At 51.1% G+C, this 22,004-nt stretch overlaps 1 protein-coding gene across 1 annotated transcript; it reads right to left on the minus strand.

The window, feature by feature from the left end:
* Positions 1-9,147: 9,147 nt before the first annotated feature.
* On the minus strand, positions 9,148-12,151 carry SOX9 (SRY-box transcription factor 9). The gene is made up of 3 exons (XM_065735376.1): positions 11,705-12,151; positions 10,533-10,786; positions 9,148-9,983 (listed from the first exon to the last, which is right to left on the minus strand). Exons 1-3 carry the CDS (start codon positions 12,133-12,135, stop codon positions 9,187-9,189), a joined length of 1,482 nt encoding a protein of 493 aa, XP_065591448.1. The 5' UTR covers positions 12,136-12,151; the 3' UTR covers positions 9,148-9,186.
* Between the last annotated feature and the right edge of the window lie 9,853 nt (positions 12,152-22,004).

Genomic DNA, 22,004 nt, shown 5'->3' on the forward strand with positions numbered 1-22,004 from the left:
AGCTGGGAGGCACGCGGGTGGCTTTCCTTGCCGAGCTGCAAGGGCAGCCCAGCACCCATCCAATAATTAAAATCTCAAACCCGTGCACAGTCCGGTTTGCCTTGGCTAAAACCAGTGTGAGAAACTTCCTCGCTGCATTTCTGTGTCGTCCGGGCTGAAGTGTTGTCATCCGAGGCTGCTTTGCATGACAATGCGCTGGGCTCTAATTATGCACAAGGATGCTAATAGGCACAGAGCGTGCTGGATCTCCATGGGAAAACTATCTGTTTGCGAGGGGCTGGGAGGGGGAGGATAGAAAAAGAAAATCCACCCAAACAAAATAAACCATGACAGTTTGGGAAGGGAGGAGGAATGGGGGCGAGGAGAGGGGATGGGGGAGGCAAGTATGAAGCTAATAAGGCTCAGTTTGGGCTTTTTATTTGGTCTTTTTCTCCCTGCTAAGAGACACTCCCAAGGTGCTGATAATCTGCCATGATCTTGTGTTGGCTCGTATTTGCAGCCATCAAACACGAGCAGATCTACGGTGCCTGCAGTGATCTCACACAGCAGGCAGGGGAAACCGAGGCACAGAAGGGCTCAGCCTTGCCTGGCTGCCACATGTGCACCTGCACAGGTTCTGTGTCTTTGTGCTGCCCGTGTCTTGTGCTCCAGCACCCATCAGTCCCACTTGTTATACTGCAGTAGAAAACGCTGCATCACAACTGAAGAAAAGGCAGCTGGACCTTCAGGTCTATATCTAGGGCTCACTTAGAAGCTGCTTTTCCCAAGGGGAATTACATTCTTTTTCTGGATTCTTTTTGTTTTTATTTATTCATTTATTTTTCTTCCTACATTATCTATGAGTTCTTTGCAAAGAGTGGGACATGGCAGCAAGGCAGCATCATCTTCTACATCCTCCCGAGTCCTCAGGGCATCATTTTCTCTTTTTTGAGAAGGCTGAGGTGGCACTGGAATAGGGAGTGTTTGGAATAGCCCGGGATGGAGCAGTCAGAGCTTTCCAGGTCCATAATGTGACAGAAGGGGTGGCTGTGGGAACGAGAACCCTGGCAAGGACGGGCTGGGACCTTGAAACCCAGCATTTCACAGCAGGATCGTGGTGGAGCAGGTTGGATCTTGAGGACTTAAGGTTGTCATCTTTAGAAAAGCAGACAAAATTTGGGGCTGTTCAGAGCTGTAGAAGGAGTCTGCTGACCATGCACTTGACACCTGCTATGGTGTGAAAATGTGTGACAGACGCCTGTATGGAGGCTGCTAAGTGCAGTGCTGCTATTAACCCTCATTAAAATGCTCCCTCACTTAGTGAATGCAAAGAGCATTAAGGAGCCAGGTGCAGTAGTCTGAGGAGCTCAGACCTTTCCCACCCGGTTGGTGTTGATGGAGTCATCTGGCTTTAATGATATTGGCATTACCTGCTCTGCTGGTGTTTAAAACAGGGGATGGATGTTAATGTCCTGCTTAAAGGGTTTATTTTTGCCTTTTCTTTCTAACCTCCCTGGGCGAGCCTGTGCCTGTGGATAGGGCACGCTGTCACTGTGCTGGGTGGATAGCAGATGCTGGGTAACCATTGGGAGGGCTCTGGAGATCCTATCAGTGAAGGACATCAGCAAAATCAGGACTGAAACCTGATGAACTCGAGTCTTCCCTGTTGGGTCATAGCTGAGCATCTCACGGTTCGGATGGCTTCATGTCATGCGTTTCTGTGCTATTATCCCTGTTTCAGAGACATTGAGTTGGTCTTTCCTGTTATTCCTGGAGAAGCTTAGTCTCCAAATGGTATCAGTGCTGATGCTCTAAGATCCCATGAAACATCTCACCGAGGAAGGGATGGAAAGATGGGATTGCCCTGGTATTCTGGGCCAGTAGGACCAGTAGGATCCACTGGGCTGGGAGTCCCTGTGGGCTGGCAAGGCTTCCCCATGCTGTGGCAGGGATGCTGGGCTGAGAGGAGCCAGCAGCTCCCTGGAAAGCACTCTGCTACCTGAGCACCACTGCAGAACCTTTCCCCTAAACGTGATGTGTGCCATCACAACACCAATGAGCTCAATGGCTTTACATGGCATGACAGAGAGGAAAACTTGGACCTGATTTGCTCCAAATTGCTGGGGGCTGGGGGAGGGAAGGGAGGGCCTAAACACCCAAGGTTGGAAAAATAATTATCTGCGAATGAAAAACTCTGGGTTTTACCCTGAGAAAAAGGGAATAGACAGCCTGACAGACCTGATGACAGACTGAGTTCGAAAGCACCCTGGCCCCACAGTGCGGAGAGATGCCTTATTGTTTGATCTGGCTGTGAGACAGATTAGCAGCCCCAGGTGGAAAGTCATAATCTGCATTTAAATGGGCCGGTTATAAAAGGTAGGGAGCCCAGGAGCCCGCAGCATTATGCTGTGTCTTTAGGACTCCGTAATCTCTCTTTATTTTCTCCGCAGACTGACCTGGGGGCACAGTTTCTAATTACCAGGTCACCCTGCTAATATTGTCATTTCCAGCCAGTGGGTGTGAAACCATAGCAACACCACATTTGCTTCCAAGTTTCTAGAGGAATAAAATTTGCCTTTTAATCACAGAAAATGACTGGTTGTCTCCCCAGCCCCCCAACTTACTCCTCACTAAGGCAATTCACTATTGGGGCTTTTTCCAAGATATTCCTGAGTGGTCCCTTTGGAAGCTTCACATCAGGGCTGGGGGCCAAACCAGTGACCGAAGCATTGGCCCATGGGTCTACGGGCTGGTGGGCTCCCAGTGGGCTGGTCTGAATCATAGAATTATTAAATAAAAAAGATCACTCAGATCATCAAGCCTAACCATCAACTCATCAGCCATGTCTGGATGCCAGAAGCCTCGCACGATGCAATTGCTTTTCACCAAAGAAACCCCCAGTTTTGTTCACAGGATGACTTTTTGCCTTCAAAGAGTTGTAGGTGAGCTGGCAAAAGAGAGAGAAGAGGAAAGAGCTGTGCCTGGGTTACATCAGTGCAACTGGGAGTTGGACTCAGTGATCCTTATTGGTCCCTTCCAACTTGGGATACTCTACGGTTCTAACCCTTACCTCCCAGTAACCACAGCAATACCCAATGGGATCATTATGAGACAAGATTTCTACCTCTGAGCAGATACTAAAAACTGAACTGAGATGAGTCAGCATTGGAATGTGGGGATGTCCCCAAGGATGCACTGGAGGCTGCCCAGTGAGAACGGGAGAACTGTGGTCAGGATGGGCTGGAGCTCTGCCCCTCTGCACCTGGTGCTGCAGTCCTGTGCTGCACATTGCCTGGGCTTCAGAAGCAGTTTGTGACTCAAAGCGAGTCAGACGTGAACTGGAATCACATTGTAAGGTGATTTTCCAGCTGACAGGAGTAGGTTAATTGTAAACTGTCTACTGAAGCTTTAAAACTCCTGTCCAACCGTATTATTAGCAGTTTAAAATTTATGGAGTGAGACTTTGCTTGGTGATAGTTGGTTTGTGCCCAGACAACGTGTGTAATTAATCCCCACACTGGGGGAAGGAAAATCAAATTTCAGCTTTTTTTTTCTTTCCCTCTGATTCCTCTGGGGGTGTGCAGGGGATCCTGCCGGGCTGCAGGACCACGATGGGGAGCAACCAGGTCTCAGGAGTGAGAAATGTCATTTTGCAGTGAGGGGAGCTCCAGGATGGAGTGTGAAAGAGTACCCTGAAATAGGGGGTGAGACGGAGCTGGGATCTGGGCTCAGACATTGCTCTTTGGGTTTGACCAGGGCTGGTGCCCACTCACTGCAGGGGATGAGACTGGGACCCCTGTGCTGCCCCGTCTTTCTGCAGCTCAGACATGGGACAGCCCTACATTCTGCAGCCTGTGGGTTGCCCCAGGTCAGAGCTACGGCCTTGTTAAAAGTGCCCTTATTCTCAAGCTGAGCGGCCACATCTGTCTGGCTGCAGCAGCCCTGGTTCCCCCTCTCTGTTACTGCATTTTCTCCCTGTGCAGTGGCTGCAGTGCTCGTGAGCTCACAGACTTAACCTTCAGACCTTCCCACTGTAAACTGTTCTACTCTGAAAACCAAGAGCAGCTCCCAGGCAGGTAATTAATTAGAAATGTGGATTTGGAGGCTCGTTTCCCTTCCCTCTGCGTAGCTGCTGTTATTTCTTATTTCAAATGACTTTTTTATTGAGCATCTTATAAACATGACTCTGTTTTAATGGAGAAATTGCTCCCCTCCCACCCTGGGTTTCACAAACAGCACATCTCCAAGCTGGGCTGGTGCTCTCAGGCTCTGCATGCGTGTGTGTGTGCACACAGCTGCGTGCATCCATGCACACACACATGCAGAACTAAAACGGGAGTTTGGCGGACGCTGGTTTGCTGAGCAGCTCGGATCCAGCCAAGCTCCAGTTGACTTCAATAGAGCCCTGCCTGGTTTATGAGCCTTCGGAGCACAGCCTGAGCAGGGGCAGCTTGTATAACGGCCGTGCATGATTAGTGTTTGTATTACAATAGCACTTCAGGACCCCAATTGCGGCTCAGCGCCCCATTAGAGTAGTCCTTGTACAAACACGTCATAAAGACGTGGGCTCTGACCCAAGCAGCTAACAATTGAGGTCTTTATAGCCCCCGAGGCACCTTAGGATCAATTATTTCTATTACAGTAGCACTTACGGCATGTCTGTGCCCACGCTGCGCTGTCTGTGGGCTGTGCCTGGGAATCTGGGGGGCTGCGGTGCAGGTGAGCACTGTGGGCTTTGCTGTGGAGCTGTGAGTGATGTTTAGCACCGAAGGAAATTGCTGGGGGAGCAGCAGGAGAGGATATGGGAACCCTGAGCTGTAAGCATGGCCCTGGGTGCAGTGGGTGCTGCCCACCCCATTGCTCAGGGATTGAGCTGGTCCTGCAAGCCTGTTGCATGTGGGTGCACGAGAAGCCCTTGCTGCATGCATCCCCAGCACCTGCTCCCTGGGCAGTGAGCTGTTCCAGCTCTGCCTGCATCCCCATCCTCACCTGCATCACATCCACGTTGCTGTAAGCATGGGGTTGTGCTGAGAAGATGTTTAAAGGTTTTTTTCTTTTCCACATTTTCCCTGATTCCTTGGACCCGTTTGTGCTTTGTGCTTTACCGATTCCAGATGGGTTTATCATTGCAGCAGTGACTCCAAGCATCTCAGCCAACTTTTGCTGCTGTCAGGAGGGACTGTGAGCTTCATATGTTCCCTCTGGGGTGGGCACAGCTCCCTCCCTGAGGCTGGGACGCAGGAGGAGCCCAGCTCACTGCTTTCCCTTTGACATATAAATCTCCACCTCATTTAACTGCCTGCTCCCTGAATGTGGGAAAGGAAAAGAGAAACCCCAGCAAACCTCATTCGCCCAGCACCGCTGTGATATATCGCTGCATCCCAAGTGCTGCAGCTGTGCAGGAGCCGTGGCCGCCGGCGGGATCCCGGCTCGCAGCTGGCTGCGATCTCTCCTCCTCTCTGGGAGAAAACCCCGGCTTTAATTCGATGTCAACATGAACAGCTGGCTGAGGAAATGCAAATTGCAGCTCCGCTTCTCAGCAGCTGACAGTGCTGCAGGCGGGCGGCGGGGCTCGGGGAGCTGCGCGTGGCCGGGGCCGGGTGGGCGCAGAGCCCGGTGCCGTGGGGTGCTACAGGGTGATGCGCTCCCAAAATTCCTAAGAAAAATTCGGATACGTTCTTAAAAGTTCTTAACAATTCTTTAAAAAATTGGCTTGCTTGCTTATTTATTCGTTTACTTAGCAAGCGTGCCGCTCAACTGACAAGTGCACGTCTCGGCCCCGTGCTATCCGCTGCAGCCCCGCAGACACAGAGCTGTGCAGGAGCCGGGGGCCCCCGGTGGTGTCCCCCCCCCAACTCCATCCCCGGCCCTGCCCTGCCCCGCAGCTGCTCCTCGCCCTGCCCTGCTGCTGCCTCTGAACCCGCCGCGCAGCATTGCACATCTGTCCTGCGCCCGGCTCTGTTATCTGCTGCGGCTCAAACCTGCCCTGCAGCATTGTGAGAGTTCCCTTGAATTCATTCATTCCTTTATTTATTTATTTTCGCCCCCCCCCCCAACCAACCCTTCCTTCCTGCTCTGCTTTCTAGCACAAAGTGCCCCGGAGCTGTGCTGCTTTTGCAGCATTTTTCGCTGTGGGTGCACCCCCTCCCCCCCCCCAAAAAAAAAAAGTCCCAGCTGGGGTGGGGGAGGACAGGGATCAGTGCTACACGGGGGGAGCCGGGTCTGGCTCTGCTCTGAGCACGTTGCAGCCCACACCATAAGTAAACAGCGCCGAAGTTATAGGTCCAGGGTTGGGTCATGAGCTTTGCTCTTTTGGTTTGGTGCAAGGAGGATTTCCCCAAGGTGTTTCTGGCTGGAAGGTGGGGTCCTTCCCCCTTCCCCCTCCAGAGCTGTGCTCCTGTAGGGACATTTCCAGCTTATTGCTGGGCTGCATCCCAACACACCTGTACAGGCATCAGGAAGGCATTGGTAGTGTCAGTGACCCAAATTGTGGGCTCCAGTGGGTGAAGGGGAACCCATCATATGCAGCCCCTCCCCCCCCCCCACAGCGAGGGGCTTTGAGTGACACTGACCCCAGCGAATGCACAAAGTCGATGAATCCCTTTTGGTTAATTGGCTTAAGGGTTGCTCGTAGCAGGAGGGGGGATCATAGGGCGCGTGGAGGCTTTGCACTGCGGGCAGGAGCTGTGCAGGGCTGTGCAGAGCCCCTTTGGGGCAGGGGGAGGGGCAGCTCTGGGTGCCACCGCATTGCACCACGCAGTTCAGGGGCTGTTAACGCAGTCCTCCCTGTGCTGTTCCCCGTAACGCATCCCAAATGCTGCAGGACGGAGGTGTGGGGTTAGGGACTGTGCGTGCCTGGGGCAGCGGTGTACAGTTTTGGGGGAGAATTTCAGCTTTTTGGGGAAAACGGTCCAGATCCCAGGCTTGGCTCAGGGGAGCTGCTCCCCTCCTGCCTTGGAGCTGAAGGATGCAGCGTGCAAAGCTACGTGTGCAGAGCAGCAGGGCTGGGGCAGGATGCAGCCCCACGTCCCACGCAGCTCACAGTGGGCACAGCCCAACGTCCCACTGAGTGCAGGGAAACCGCTCACCCTCCCTGGTTGGCTGTTCACAAAGCAGACACCGTGGGTTTATCTTTTAATACAACGTATATTTATTGCAAACAATAATATACAAAACAAAAACAAAAACAACAACCAAAAAAGGTAAGTTTCACGAAGAGAAGGACCTCGCAAACAAAACGGAACGAACTTACCTAGAGACAAAATAGGATTTCAGTGACAGGTCTTTTAAGTTACAGAAATACTTTAAACAAACAAAAAAAAGATTCGCTTTTATACAGAAATAGAGAGACACCATATTATAAGAGTGCTTTCAGATTTCTCCTACTGAATCCCTATTAAAAAAAAAAAAGTTAACAAATATATCTTTTTTTTTTTTTAAATTAAAAAGAAAGAAAAAAAAAATGACAAAAGTTGGCTTGTCTTTTTTAAAAAGCAATCCTTAACCGTTCAGCCACAGCTTCACCAAAGTCCGTGTCCCCCCATCTCCCCCACCCCCCCGGAGCTGCACTGGGGGTGGGAGGCAGAAGGGGGCTCGTGGTGTCCCAGAGAGCTGAGGCAGGAAACAAAGGCAAATGATTCAGTGATCCGCTACATTTGCAATCTTCAGTTTGTACGACGTTTTATACAGGGTTGGAGGTTTGGGTTTGTTGCTTTTTTTTTTTTATTTATTATTATCATTATTTTTTTATTATTGTTATTTTTTTATTATTTTTTTTTCCAGTTTCTCCTTAAGACAAAATAAAATTAATAAAAAGGGAAGAGCGAGAGTTTGTACAAACCCAGGACGCAGATTCCAAAAAGAAAAACAAAAAAAGAATAATAATAATAATAACAATAAAAGAATTAAAAGAGATAAATAAAAGGACTGCTTACAGTTCTGACCATAATTTAACAGGCACCGTTACCTTCCCAACAACGCTCCCAAAATGTCATCGCTTTTCGAAGGGACTTAAAATAGAAAGGGAGATTTTTTTTTCTTCTTTTTTTTTTTTTTTCAATGGTGATTGAAAATTGCTCTTCTCGGGGAATGATGACAGTCTCTGTGACCCCCCCGGGGCCAGGGACCCCCATTGTCAGCCCCGGGCTGTGTGCACAGAGCTGGGATGAGCAATCAGCACAGGGCTGCTTTAAGGCTTCTCCAGAGCGTCGTTTTGTTTTCTTCTTTTGTTTTTTTGCTGGTTTATTATTTTTTTAAGGCTCAAGGTTATGAAAAAATAACAATACAAAATCTCCCCCCGGCTGCTCTTTTTTATTGATTTCTTTTATTCATTTTTCCTTTTGTGCTACTCTCGAGTTAGAAAAATAGAAAACTTCTATCCACACCCTCGTGCCCCCGCTCCGCTGCAGCGATGGCAGCGAGGAGCACGCGGCCCTGCTTTTGCTTTCCTTTTTTATTTTTTATTTTTTACTTTTTTTTTTTTTAGAGAAAAAAAGACACCGAGCTATACAAAAATACCTCTGACCACACAGAAAAAAAAAACCAAAAAAAAACCACCCGAGCGCTGCCCCCGCTAAGCTTTAGTTCACTTTCAGCTGTTGGAAAAATAAAGAGCATTTTACAAAAAAAAAAAAAAAAAAAATCTCTAAAAAATAGGTATAAATCCCCTCAAATTGGTAACGAATCATACACAGTACATACTAAAAAATATTTAAAATAGAGAATATTTCCTCACAGAGGACTGAGCTTTCTCTTTTTCTCCCTCCCTCCCACCCCCATTTATTTTTTTTCCTTTTTTTTTTTTAATTACTGCTAAAAAAAAAAGAACAAAAAACCCTCAAGAAACCCAACTCGTAACCAAAGTCCAGCAAACGGAGGACACCTGCACCCAGTGCCCACAAGTTGGGTCCTTGGGGGGCCAGCACTGAGCTCTGGACACTATGGATGCTCCCCAGCATGAACTTGAACGTGTTTTATTTCTCAACAATTATTATTATTTTCTTCTTAAATCATCATTTCGATTTGCAAGAAGGGAAAGCCTGCCGGAAGTCCTCTGCTTTTTGTTACCTTTTATTTATTTACTTATCTTTTTTTGCTTTTTTTTTTTTCTTTCTTCCTTTTTTTTCTTTTTTTTCTTTCTTTTCCTCCTCCCTCTTTTCTTTCTGATTGGTTTGTTCGTTTATTTATTTCATTATTTTTCACGTGGCTTCAGGGCCGGGTGAGCTGCGTGTAGACGGGCTGTTCCCAGTGCTGCGGGCTGTGGGTCTGAGGGATGGAGGGCACGCCCGACGTGTCTGCGATGGGGGTGTACATGGGGCGCTGCGTGGGGTTCATGTAGGTGAAGGTGGAGTAGAGCCCCCCGCTCTGCCCCGCGGCGTGGCTGTAGTAGGAGCCGGAGTTCTGGTGCTCGGTGTAATCGTACTGCGAGCGGGTGATGGGGGGGTACGAGGAGCCGTAGTGCTGCAGGTTGAAGGAGCCGTAGCCCAGCTGCTGCTGCTGCTGCTGCTGCTGCGGGGAGTGCTGCTGCTGCTCGCTGTAGTGGCTGGGGCTCAGCTGCTCTGTTTTGATGTGTGGCCGCTGCTGAGCCGGACCCTGCTCAGCGCTCAGTGCCGGCAGTGTGTGCTGTGCCGGGGGCTGCGCCGGGGGCTGTGGGGGCTGCGGCTGCTGCTTGGCCATCCAGGCGTGCCCTGCGCCTGCAGGGGAGCTGGCCGAGCTGCTGATGCCGTAGGTACCGCTGTAGGTGGTGACCTGGCCGTGGGTGGCCGGGACCCCCGGGTGGCCGTTGGGGGGCAGGTATTGGTCGAACTCGTTGACGTCGAAGGTTTCGATGTTGGAGATGACGTCGCTGCTCAGCTCGCCGATGTCCACGTCTCGGAAATCGATGTGGGGAGGTTGGCGACCGCCTTCCGCCAAAGGGCGGCCCTCGCGCTTCAGGTCCTGCTTGCCCGGCTGCTGTGCGTCCGTCTTGGGGGTGGTGGGGGGCGTGGGGGGACCCTGTGACTGCCCTGCAAGGGAAGGAGAGGGCATGAGCGTGATGGGGGGGATCGCACCAGGCACCTCACACCCAACGTGATAATGATGTTAATCGTTAACCTCATCCCTAAGGCTTGCTTGGGGGAGGTCAGATGCATAGGGGAACCCAAATGTCTTCAGGTGCAAGGAATGAGAATTCTGACACTACACGGGTGCCCATCTGTTGTACCAAGTAAAGTTGCCCGTGCCTTAGGAAGTGAGCTGTGAGAGTGGGGACACCTTTCTTCCTTTTTTTTTTTTTCTTTTAGGTTTTTTTTTTTGTAGAAGCACATTTGCTTACTTAAAAAAAAAAAGAAGAATCAGTTTCACATTTCTCATGGACAGAGCAGGGTGAAAGCGGCCCCAGGGGCTGCACACGTGGGCCAGCACTTGTGGCACTGCTATGGGCAAAGCTGGTGGGCCCCTCCTCACTGTATTCACAGCTCCGCATTTCCCCTTACTTTCCCTATTTCCCCCATACCAGCCCCCCATCTCAGCCTGCTTTGCTGACCCCAGAGCTGGCTGTGGGGTGTGACACCTACCCGAGTGCTCCCCGGGGGAGTGCACCTCGCTGATGCTGGAGGATGACTGCGGGGAGTCCGCCTGCAGCGCCTTGAAGATGGCGTTGGGGGAGATGTGGGTCTGCTCGGTGCCCTCCTCCTGCTCTGACTGCCCGTTCTTCACTGACTTCCTCCTGCGTGGCTGGTACTTGTAGTCGGGGTGGTCCTTCTTGTGCTGCACCCGCAGCCGCTCGGCCTCCTCCACGAAGGGACGTTTCTCACTCTCGTTCAGCAGCCTGGGGAGGATGGGGAGGGGTGGGGAGGGGGGTTACAGGGTGAGGGGTCAACTGCAGCTCACGACGGGAAGGCCCAAGTGTTTCCCTACACTCCAGCATTAACATCAGCCCCAAACCTCTCCCAGTCTCCACAAACAGGCATGCAAAACCCCCTACTCCAGCACTGAACCCCCACTTTGGGGCACACACTGCTTGTCACCCCACATTTTGATGGCCAAACGGGAGCAGTGAGCTCACCAATGCTCCCCAGACCCCCGCCCTCCCCCATCCCTGGGTGATGGCTCTTCTGCCTGCTGCCAGGACCAAAGTTGCTCACCACTTTCTCCTCCTGCTGTGAATTCAGGATTCCCCTCTACACATCCTCCCCCCCCTTTCTGCAGTCACACTCAGAGGCAGCCAGGTGACTCACTTGCCTTCTGGTTTTCACCCCTCCCTGCCTTCTTTTGGAAGGCAGAGGGCACCCACCCCAGGCACCCCCACAGGGGTTGGCAGTTTTCACCCCCTCCCCTCGTTCTGCACAGAGCTGATGCAATCTAGGCCCATTGCTTCCCCTGCACATCATCAAGCGCTCCCCCGGCTGCGGGGCCCCAGCAGGCGCAGGGCAGGGCTCAAGCAGAATAAAACCCTTTCCAGGAGCAGAGGGCAGCCCCAGGGTTCTCCTTGCCCTGCTTTTCCCTTCTCCTTTCCCTGCTTCCCCCCTCCTATTCCGCCGAACAACTTTGCCAGCGCGTGCAAAACTCTGCAGCAACTTTTCCAGGCTTCCAACCATCCTCTCCCTCATTTTCCTCTCCCTTCCTCGTGCCGTCACAACAAAGTTTTGCCGAGTAAACTTAGCAGGCTGCATCTCCCTCCACCCAGCATCCCCCCCCCCTCCCACCCCAACTGACCCCAGGGCATCGCTCCCAGCCCCACGCTCACCTCCAAAGCTTGCCCAGCGTCTTGCTGAGCTCGGCGTTGTGCAGATGTGGGTACTGGTCAGCCAGCTTCCTTCGAGCCGCCTGGGCCCACACCATGAAGGCATTCATGGGGCGTTTCACATGGGGTTTGTTCTTGCTGGATCCGTTCACCCGCACGGGCATGGGCACCAGGGTCCAGTCGTAGCCCTTGAGCACCTGGCTCACCGCCTCGCGGATGCACACGGGGAATTTGTCCTCGTCGCTCTCTTTCTTCAGGTCCGGGTCCCCTTTGGGGAAGGTGTTCTCTTGGGGTCGGGTGTTCTCCGTGTCCGAGCCGGATCCGGAGGGGCAGGGGGACCCGGCGGAGTCATCCGACATGGTGGGGCTGGGGGCGTCGGAGATGCATTTGTCCTGTTCTTCTGTCATTTTCATGAAGGGGTCTAGGAGATTCATGCGAGAAAGTGGCAGAGGGGGGAACCAGGGGAAGAAAAAAAAAAAAAAAAGAAAAAAATGGAAAGAAAAGAAAAAATAACCGGGGCGCCTGAGGGGCAGGGAAGGGTTAAAAAAATATATATATATGTATATAAGAAAAAGTAAAACCGGGGAGAGATGGAGACCCCACCGGCGCGCAGCCCGGCGGCGAGACTCGGGAAGGAGCTGGAAAAGTTTGCAAAGAAAAAAAAAAAGTTTTGAACGTTCTTTCTTTCCCAACTCCTCCAAACCCAAAGTCAGAAGGAAGAGCGGCGGAGAGGGACGAACTTTTGCAAGCCGAAGGAGAGGAAAGCACGGGCGCGGGGCCGTGGGTGGCGGCGTGGGGCCGGGCGCGCCCCGCGGCTCTGCAGCGCGGCTCTGCGGCCCGCTCCGCGCCGCGGGAATAAATACTCTCTGTGGCGATTTCGGCTCGGCAGCGCTCCGCCAATGGGAGCCCGGCCCCCGGGGGCTGGCGCGCACGCGATTGGTTGAGGCGCCGCCGAGGGGCGGGGCAGGCGGGCGCGCAACTCCGCGCGGCGCCGCGCAAAGCGGGAGAGGGCGGGGGGGGGGGGTGGGGGGTTGGGGGCAGCGTGATAGTTGCGGGAGCTCCGGGCGGGGCGGTGGGGACCGCACCGCTTCGTTTCGCTTCGCTCCGCCCCGAGGCGGCTTCGGGCTTCCCGGGCGCCGCCGAGCTCCGTGCGCTGCGTGCCGGAGGGGTTCCCGCGGATGAGCGCGGAGCGGTCCGAGCTCGGCCCCGAGACGCGGGCGGTGCGCGCCGCCGTCCGGAGGGGGCGCCAAAGGCCCAGGAACGGCGCGGGGCCGCGCGGGGGAGGGGGGGGGGAAGGGCGCGAACCTTGCGCGGCGCCGCCCCCACTGCGGCCGTGCGTGGGGCAGCGCGGGGTGCGGGGAGCGCCCGAAATGCTCTTTGTTTTGTTTCGTTTTAATCAAAAGTCTCCCAGTCCGTTTGTTTGTTTTTAAGGACGGAAACTCCTTTTATTTTATTGTGTTTTATTTTTATTTATTTTATTTTATTTTGTTTTGTTTTATTTTCTATTTTCATTTATTTTTATTTTATTTTATTTTATTTTTATTTATTTTATTTTATTTTGTTTTATTTTATTTTTTTTATTTTTATTTTATTTTATTATTATTTATATACATGCGTATCAAATATATATATACATATACATATATATATATATATATATAAATATATATATATTTCCTATAGTGTTCCTCCCCGCCTCGGCCCTTGCCCGCGTACCGGCTCCACGCGAGACAAAGGTGCTCATCCCCCTCGGATAAAGTTTTCCCAACTCTCATCGTCGGAACCGAACAGCAGAAAGCGAACAACTGTGCGCCGGAGCTGTTGGGGGTTATGTCTCCGTTGCACACAAACGAGAGCCGGAGCTCTCTGGGTTATGTGTCTGTTGAAATACAGCGGTGTTGCTTTATGTACGACACGCGAGTCGACTCGGGATGCTGGAGGGGGAGAGGAGCTGTTACCTGGACGGAGCGTAGCGCAGGACTCGCCTCGCTGGGTGTCAGGGAGGGGTTGGCGATGGGCAGCGGCGCAGACGGGCGCGGAGAGCTGCGGGGAGCTCCCGTCAGACCCACTCGGGGCAGCGGTGGCTCTCGGTGCACCCCACGCAAGGTTTTGGTATCAGCCCGAGCTGTAGCGCTGGGGGGGGGGGGGGGGGGCTTCGTTAACGCCGCTGCCGTTCGCAGCCTTTGTCCTTCAGGGCAGGAGCCGGCTCAGCCGGTGGTGGTACTCATCCCTCATTCCCGCTGCCCTGCTGCGTCCGTAAGGGGATTTCCGAAGTGCTGGAAGCGGCACGTGAGGAAAAAAAAAAAAAAAAAAGTAAAAAAAAAAAAAAAGTAAAAAAAAAAGTTAAAAAAAAAAGGGAAAAAAATGTTAAAAAAAAAAGGGGGAAAAAAAAAAAAAGCAAAAGGCAGCGGGGGAAGGAGCTCAGAATAAACGCATCTGCAGGCAATCCCTCCGTGCACCCTGCTTGTCTTTTGCTATCTTTCCCCGTGACTTTTTTTGCTTGCGAACTGTGGGGGAGTAGTTATCTGTGGGGGAGCTGGAAGGTAAGTGCTGTCCTATTTCCAGACCTTTGTCTGCAGGAGCAGGGACGGAGCGTGGGCGCTGGGGTGGGTTTCCTTCAGGAGTTTTGGGGTTTCTTACGCTCCCGTGCAGCACAGAGGAGCGTTTCATAGTGCTCCGCATCGTTGCTTTGCTGCGTGTGTCCCAGAGAAGATGTGCTGTAGTTCTGCATCGTCGTTTTACAAAAGTAACCTCATAGCAAACGTTCAAGGGGAGGATTGAGAAATCTTTGCCTATTTCAGCTCTAAGTGAGTGCGTGAGCGGAGCCGAGCCCGTCCGCTCTCCTTCGCTGTGTGTGTTTGTGGTGGGAGCATCCCGGATTGCTCGGGAAGGAGAGCGCTCCGAGCCCGCAGCTGGAGCTGGGCTGCAAAACCCTAACCAGCAGCGTGCCTGGAGCCGAAAAACGCGGTGACAACAGATTGCTCCGCGGCTTTTGCTGCCGATGGGCAGAGATAAACGCCAAAACCCAGCTTTGATTGAGCGAAAAAGGGTCAGAATGAGAGCGTTTCTCATTCCGAAAGTCCGTCCGCTGAAAGTGCCGCCGCCTCTTCCTTACCAAAGGATCTGCTTTAACAAAAGAAAGCAGTTGGACAAGTCTGAGCAATAAACAAAAGTGAAACGTAGAGGAGCTTTCCAGCTCTGTTGTCATATGTAATTTTATAATTTCGGAATTAACTGTTTTTAATTCCTGCCCCGTGTGCTGCTCGGGCAATTGGGGAGAGCTGATTAATCACAGTCACGTTGCTTCGTTACGAGCGCCCTTGGTAGTGGCGAGCTGCTCACAGTTCAGGATGGAAGTTCCCTTTTCTTTTTGAAGAATTAACATTGTTTTATCATGAGCGGTGAGCTCAGATATCGGGAAGGATTTTTAACAAGAAGCCCACGGATTACAGACCTCATTATATGGTTTTCCTCCCTCGTGTTAAATCAAATCACTGGATTTTAGGCAACGAACCCTGCGAGGCTCTGGGCAGAGAGCGAGGCAGCAGATTTAGTAGCAAAAAGGGAACAGCAGCAGCCGTGCGGGCGTGCAGAGAGAGTTTCTCTGCATCCTTACCAATAGTAAAGTGTACAACAGAGCTGTTGGGTTTTGCTCTTGCTTCAGAATGAGCTTTGTTTTGCAAGTGATGGTTGTGGGGCGTCGTTGACCTCACTGTGCTAGAATTGCTGCTGCCCAAAGCCTGCAGGTGTGACGGACACTGGTGTCGTGGGGTGGTGGTGGTGTCACCGGGCTGTTCTGACCTCATAGGGTTGGTGGTGATGTCACCCAGCCCCTCTGCAAGATTTGAGTTGTCGTGGCAGTCCCTAAGAACAGGTAGCCTGGATACACCAGTGCCTCTTCGTATCGAAACTGCATTGCCCATTGCGTGATGGCACAAAACGCAGTGCCAGATATGGCAGTGCCGTGGAAGCGGCCTGAAGGGATGCTGCTGTGCTCTGGGGAGGCTTTCAGCTGCACTTCATTGCAGTGTAATTATTGCTGTCCCCTATAAAAGCCTTTCTCTTCTCACTGAGACACTTGATTTAAAAGGGGGGTTCTGCAGCACCCCACCCTGCACAGAACAGCTCCTCAGTACGTGTTATTGATCTATTACTGAGCAAAGCAACAAATATTTCTTTCCCACTGCAAAAGCTGCAGGTAGGTGGAGGTGGTGGTGTGTGTGTGGGGGGGTGGGACACATCCCCTGGCCATGGGTGGGCTGCACAGCCCTGCCTGATGTCACTTTGGCAGTACACTCACTGAGCTTTTAAATTCCCAAGAATTTCTCAGGCACAGTTTGGGGTGTCTTCATCAGGAGATCACCGTAACAAGCGAAGGGCTTGAGCCAATTGGGGGCGAAATTATCAATTCATTTTGCAGGCGTAGCTCAGAATTGTGCTTGACATTGCGCGTTTGCATTATTGTTTTCACTGTTTAGAGATCTGTCCCAGGAACGCACAGCTGCTCGGGGCTGAGCTGCGAACAGCTCTGTGCTGTGATTGAATGCTGGACTGAGTTTGGGTGTGCTGCAGCTCGGGTCAGTTTTCCCCTTCTTGGTGTGGATGGTGCACTGAGTGTCTGAAGATATTTGCTTTTATGGCACTGATAATTCATGGCCGAGAATGCCATCTCTGCTTTAAGTAGTGCCGACGTTTACCTCTCACCAAAGCACCCCGGTGATGTGACAGTACCGGGCCCAGGTCCTGCAATCAGCAGCACCGAGCTGAGCCCCGGGGAAAGCAGTGAAGGCACTGTGGGCTTTTGGATCACAGAAAGGCTTTTTCCTCTCGAAGTGTGAGAATCTGAGAAAAGGAAGGGGAAAGTGGGGATTTCTTCCATCTTTCTGGAGCCCAGAGCTGAGCACAGGGCAGAGCGGGATGAGGTTAACGCTCCTCGGCTCCCGTGTAAGCACGCAGAACCCCACTGTGGTGTTCTGCTCCTTCTGCTGCAGCCGGAAAGCACTGTGCACAAATGTGTGCCTCTCAAGTGCTCATTTCTGGAGATGAAAGCGATGCGTTCCTTGCTTATTTATTTATTTGCTCGCAGCGCTTTGGCTCGAGGCTTCACAAGAGGCAGCAAATGGAAAATTTATCAGGCTTGGTTAAAGGGGAATGGAAACACGCAGAAGTTTCACTCCACATTGAGCGTTTCTCCTTGTAGAGAAAGAAGATCGTGTTTATTATTATTATTATTATTATTAATTATTATTACTATTACTATTTTCACCCAAGATGCTCCTATACCTTGCATGCAAGCTTTCGGCCTCAGTCAGGTGTTCCTGTTGGATGCTGCGGGTTTGCCATGTTTTGGGGCTCTGAGAGGTGTGACTGTGCCCCAGCCATGGTCTCTGTGTGGCTGATGCCCATCTGAGGGGGTTCTGGCCTCAGGGGGGGGACCCATCTGCCCCCATCCTCCCCTGCAGCGCTGTGTGAGATCTGCAATGGGATGCTGAGATAACTCAGTCTGGTTTGAATGACTTTGGGTGAAGTGATCAAAGCCAGAAGCAAAGCTCAGGTATAACGAGGACAAAAGGTGCGGTTTTCATTTATAGCAACACCGAGTTCTCTATAAAGGACACATGACCCTGAGCAAATGTTGGCTACGAGCGATCAGTGTTGTCTTCTCCCTCTGTTTTTCTCTTTTCTTCCTGTAAAGGAGCGGTGTCCCACACCACAGCCCCTGTCACAGCTCTGCCTGTGCTCAGCATCCTCCTGGGATCCATCCACGGCCACAGAGACACGGTGGCCTCAGCGTGGCATCCCCAAGACCCCCTCCCTTAAAGCAGTTAAAAGAAAGTTTGCTTTGAAAGACAGAAAACTCGATTATATAAACTAAAAGGAAATCTCCCAGCCCTGCTATAGATTCTGGTGGATTCTGGTTAATGCATCTATTTTTTAGGTTTATTTGAGCTCAGCACTGCTCGCTCCCGTCAGCGGCTGTTCACTAACGCGGTGTGCAAATCGTACACGATGTTTCATAGTCACATACAGATAAATACATGGCAGTAATTTTAAACCGGCCCTATTATGTTTTCCAAGCAATAGTTCAAATTACGCAGCCCGGCAACAGCTTACAAGAAATCCATCAGAATTGGAAGGGGGAATAAAACTGCCATTCTCTCTACCTGTTTGTGCAGCTCCTTGCTAATGCAGGGAGAGCCCGACTGTTTATTTGGAGAAGTAAAGTTGTGGAAATATACTTGGAGGGTGTAATGTGGACAGCACGTGTTTCTGGGAGCTACCTGAAGTCTGCGTCCTAATCGCTTGCAGATGTCCCTGGGTCACTGGTTTCCTATGGGCCAGTGCCCACCCCTCCTGAAAGGAGAGAAAAGAGGGGGAGGTGGGGATGGGGGCACCCGGCTTCTGGAACTTGTAAAGTTGTTTGTTTGGGCTGCTTCCAGCTCCCATCCCAGCGCCGCTCCTGAGTGATTTGGAAACCTTAGCTGCCAGGTCCATGTTCGGGTGGAACGATGATTTATTTGAAAAATAGAGAAATCTGCGACGGGATCGCGCTGAGTTTGCTCAGGGTGGGGAGTTTATTTGCATTGGGGTTATTTATGTACAAAAATGGCAGTTTTCTCTGCTGAGCAATAAACAGGGATTTGTTTTATATATATGTATCTATCTAAACACAGACTCACGTATGCATGCACTCGCATATACCGAAAATACGTCTGTGTCTTGCTGTTCCTCTCCTATGCCAAGTGCGTAGCTGTGTGCCTGAGCACTATATAAATATTTTATTTCACATATAACATAAATCTTTGGCCATGTCTAAGAATTTCGATGAGTTTCCCCTTTTTTCCGCTCGCATTGCGGTTCCCCATGGGCAGGCTGGGGACACCACGCTCTCCTTCCCCGGTGGTTTCGTGCCCATCGCCGGTCCCCCCCTGCTCTGCCTTTGGGATGGAGACACCAGGTTCCAGGTTTTTTTTTTTTTCAGGGGTTTGGGGCATGTGCTTGCCCCGTTGGATGTGCCCATGTCCCTCCAGCAGTGAGGGGCAGGAGCAAGCAGCGAGCATTTTGCTAACCTCACACTGAACATTCCCCGTTGGTGCTGAGGGTGCTGTGTCCTGGAAGAGGGGGACATGGCACTGGGCAGCTCATGGGCTCCTTTCCCAATGGGAAACCCATCTGAAGGCATTTTGAAGCTGCTTGTGGGGCTGGCAGGATGCACGCAGCCCTGGGACCTTCTCCTTTGCCTGTTTCCTCCCTGCTATGCCCCGTGCTGATAATTAAAGGAGTTTCCCTGAATAATAGTAGTGCCAAAGGGTCAGGGTGGGATATGCAGGGCTGCCCCCAAGGCACCAAATCCAGCACTGGTTTTTAATACCTGTCCCAGGGCTGGAGCGAGGAGCAGGCTGTGCCCTGCCGTGCCATGCCGATTTATCTCGGCATCACCATTTACTCCATAAACAGCAATTACTTTGTTGAATTTGCTTTTGTTCAACGCTGATAATTTATTCCATTTTCCTTCTGTTTTCATTTGCTTTATTCGCGTTCCAAACCCGAAGGAAGGGCCGTAGCTTACAGTTAAAAGAAAACACAGCATAACACTCATCACATTAAAATTATTACAGCGAAGCAGGCTACGATAGAAAAACAGCAGTGGGGAGGGCAGGGAGCGCTGGTTTTTCTGTCTACCTGTCTCTCCTATCTGTGACAGATTAGAAATATGCACTGGCCATTTAGCTTGGCAAAAAAACATACTTTTTTTGCACGAACACGAGAAAAAATTCATCCTGCTGCTAAGTGGGGAAAGCTTATTCTGAGAAGAACGCCATCCAGCTCGCAGTTTTTTACCTAGAAATGTTTGCTATGTCTTAATAATAACACAGAAGGTCTCAGACTCCATGACAGAATATCATTATATTTTCTGGTTTTAGGAGAAAAAACCTCTTATAAATACGTCTCCGAATGGTGTATATATACCTTGGCTTGCACTTTAATTTGCTGTCAGTCTGAAACCGCTCTTTATCGTAATCCTGGGTTCCTACTCATAACACATGGAGCGATTTTTGACTTTGAAGAAGGGGATGAAGACAGGTGCTCCTGCAGAACAGAGACAAAGCGCTGCTGTACAGAGCCCGCGATGGCAGCGCTGTGTGGGAGACCCAACCCGAAGACATCCCCCATTTTTATTTTTATTTTTTTGGGGGGGTGGGGATTCTTATGTCTTTTTCACCCTTAATTCTGGATCCCGCCATTGAGAATTTAGGGCTCCAAGTTGGACTCGCCGCACTTATCCAAAATAAACTCTGGCTGAAGAATAATATTTTAGCGGAGTAAATGAAAAGGCCGCAAAAGAAGCATCACGAAAACATACCTCCGAGTGGAGCACACTGTCCTGGCTCAGCGCTGCCTTTACAACCACTTATGCTGGAGAGTGTGTCCTGGGAATTCGGGGGGGGGATCCGGGAAGGAGAGGACTTTTAATGTGGTGTTTTCCAACATAGCCCAGGTGCTCGCAGCCGCCCGTTGGGATCCCCCACCCGGGCTGTCCTCAGGTAGTTAACATTCAGCAAAATGTTGATGGCAGTTACCTTTTCTGCCAGGTCTTATCGGAGTGGGCTTGAGTAGGGCTTTGGCAGTGCCTGAAAGGATGTATTGTTACCTTAAAAAAATAAAAATTTAAAAAAAAAAAGAAAAGAAAAGAAAAGAAAAGAGAGGAAAAGAAAAAGAAAAGCCAGTGGGAGGGGGGGTTGGGAAGAAGAGTGAATGAGCCAAGTTTGGGAACAAAGGGAGGGTTGGATCCGCTGCCTGGGTCCCGCACAGCCCCGGGGGTGTGCATTGCAGCCTGGGCTCACGGTGAGCAAGAAAGTGGGTGTGAGTATTTGACAATGTCAGAGGCATTGGTTCTTTGGGAATTTGTGGAGGTACGATGCAATACGTTGCTGAGAAAAAGAATGGCAATGAGTGCTTCTTCTGTACGAGACCTCAGAGAACACACAGGGTTGAGGCCAAGCTGTGGGATGCAGTTCTTGTCCCCTGCTGCCCTCACAACTTGTTCAGGCATGTACTTAGCTGTGAGCTTATTGTTTGCCTCAAGTGGCCCCAAGTTTGGCTTTCAGGTCCAGATCCACCCCAGATCACACCAAGGTGTGCCCCTTGGAAATGAGCTGCAGCCCCTGAGAATCACAGAATCGTTGAAGACCTCCAAGATCCCCAAGTCCTACTTCAACTCATCCCCACTGTGCCCATAACCACATCCCTCAGTGCCACATCCCCATGATTCTGGAATACCTCTGGGGATGGTGACCCCCCAGTCCCCGGGGAAGCTGTGCCAGTGCGGCACCATTCTTTGGGAGAGCAAATCCTTCCTAACATAAAGTGACAACTCCGAGGTCTCCCAGAGCACCTGAAACCACACAGATAACGCCCACATTTTTTTTCTTCTGTATTGCTGCAGTAGGAGGGTTGTATTTTGGGATAGGAACAAAATCCCCTGAAGAAAATCCAATCCAGTTTGACTGGTCACACAGCATTTGTGAAAGCAAGAGCTGGGAGTGTGAGACTGGAGGGCACCTCTGCCTGGATATGGCTCTTGAGTCAAATATCAGCATTTTTGGGACTGTTTTGGGGGAAACAGTACCCCATCAGCTCCAGATGCTGATTCACTTTGAACACCTTGTGCCTGGCTTTGCTGAGTTGGGACAAAGAGCTTGGCTGAGAGAATGCACAGCACTTTGCTGAAGTGCCCGTGCCCTCCTTGTGCCATGTTCAGGGGAAAGCTGCTCTCACACGGCCACTCTACGACCTCCCAAAATGCACAGAGCTGGTGATTTGTGATAAAATAATTCCACGGTGTATCCTCCTGTTTCCTTCTGCTCTATTTCCTTCTCTTTCCACGTGATTCTCTGATTCCATGTTCTCAGTGGGATGGGTTTGGTGCAGCCATGTGCACGCAGGTGGGACAGGTCTGTGTTGGTGCTGCAATTTACATATTATGATTTAAGTGAGGCAGAGATATCAAAGTGATGCAGAATCTTTTCTCCAGCCCAACTGCCAATACCCTGAGATGGCAGATCTCTGTTTCACCTGATGCAGAGGGACTGGACTAAAAATGCATCCAATGTCCCCTGTGTTTGTGAACATGGCCTTGGCTGGATGAATATGGAGGTAACCAAGTCACCACTCTAATTGTGCAGTGTTTAGAAAGGGATACTGCATTTCCACAGTAATTCCAGTTACTGCTCCCCTGTCCCTCCCACCACCTCCAGATTAGATTTCTAAGTGATCTAGGACATTAGGGCAAAATCAGTAG

This window comes from Cyrtonyx montezumae, unplaced genomic scaffold, assembly GCF_038088225.1.
Source record: "Cyrtonyx montezumae isolate F1298 unplaced genomic scaffold, pur_monq_1.0 scaffold_19, whole genome shotgun sequence".
Taxonomy (NCBI): domain Eukaryota; kingdom Metazoa; phylum Chordata; class Aves; order Galliformes; family Odontophoridae; genus Cyrtonyx; species Cyrtonyx montezumae.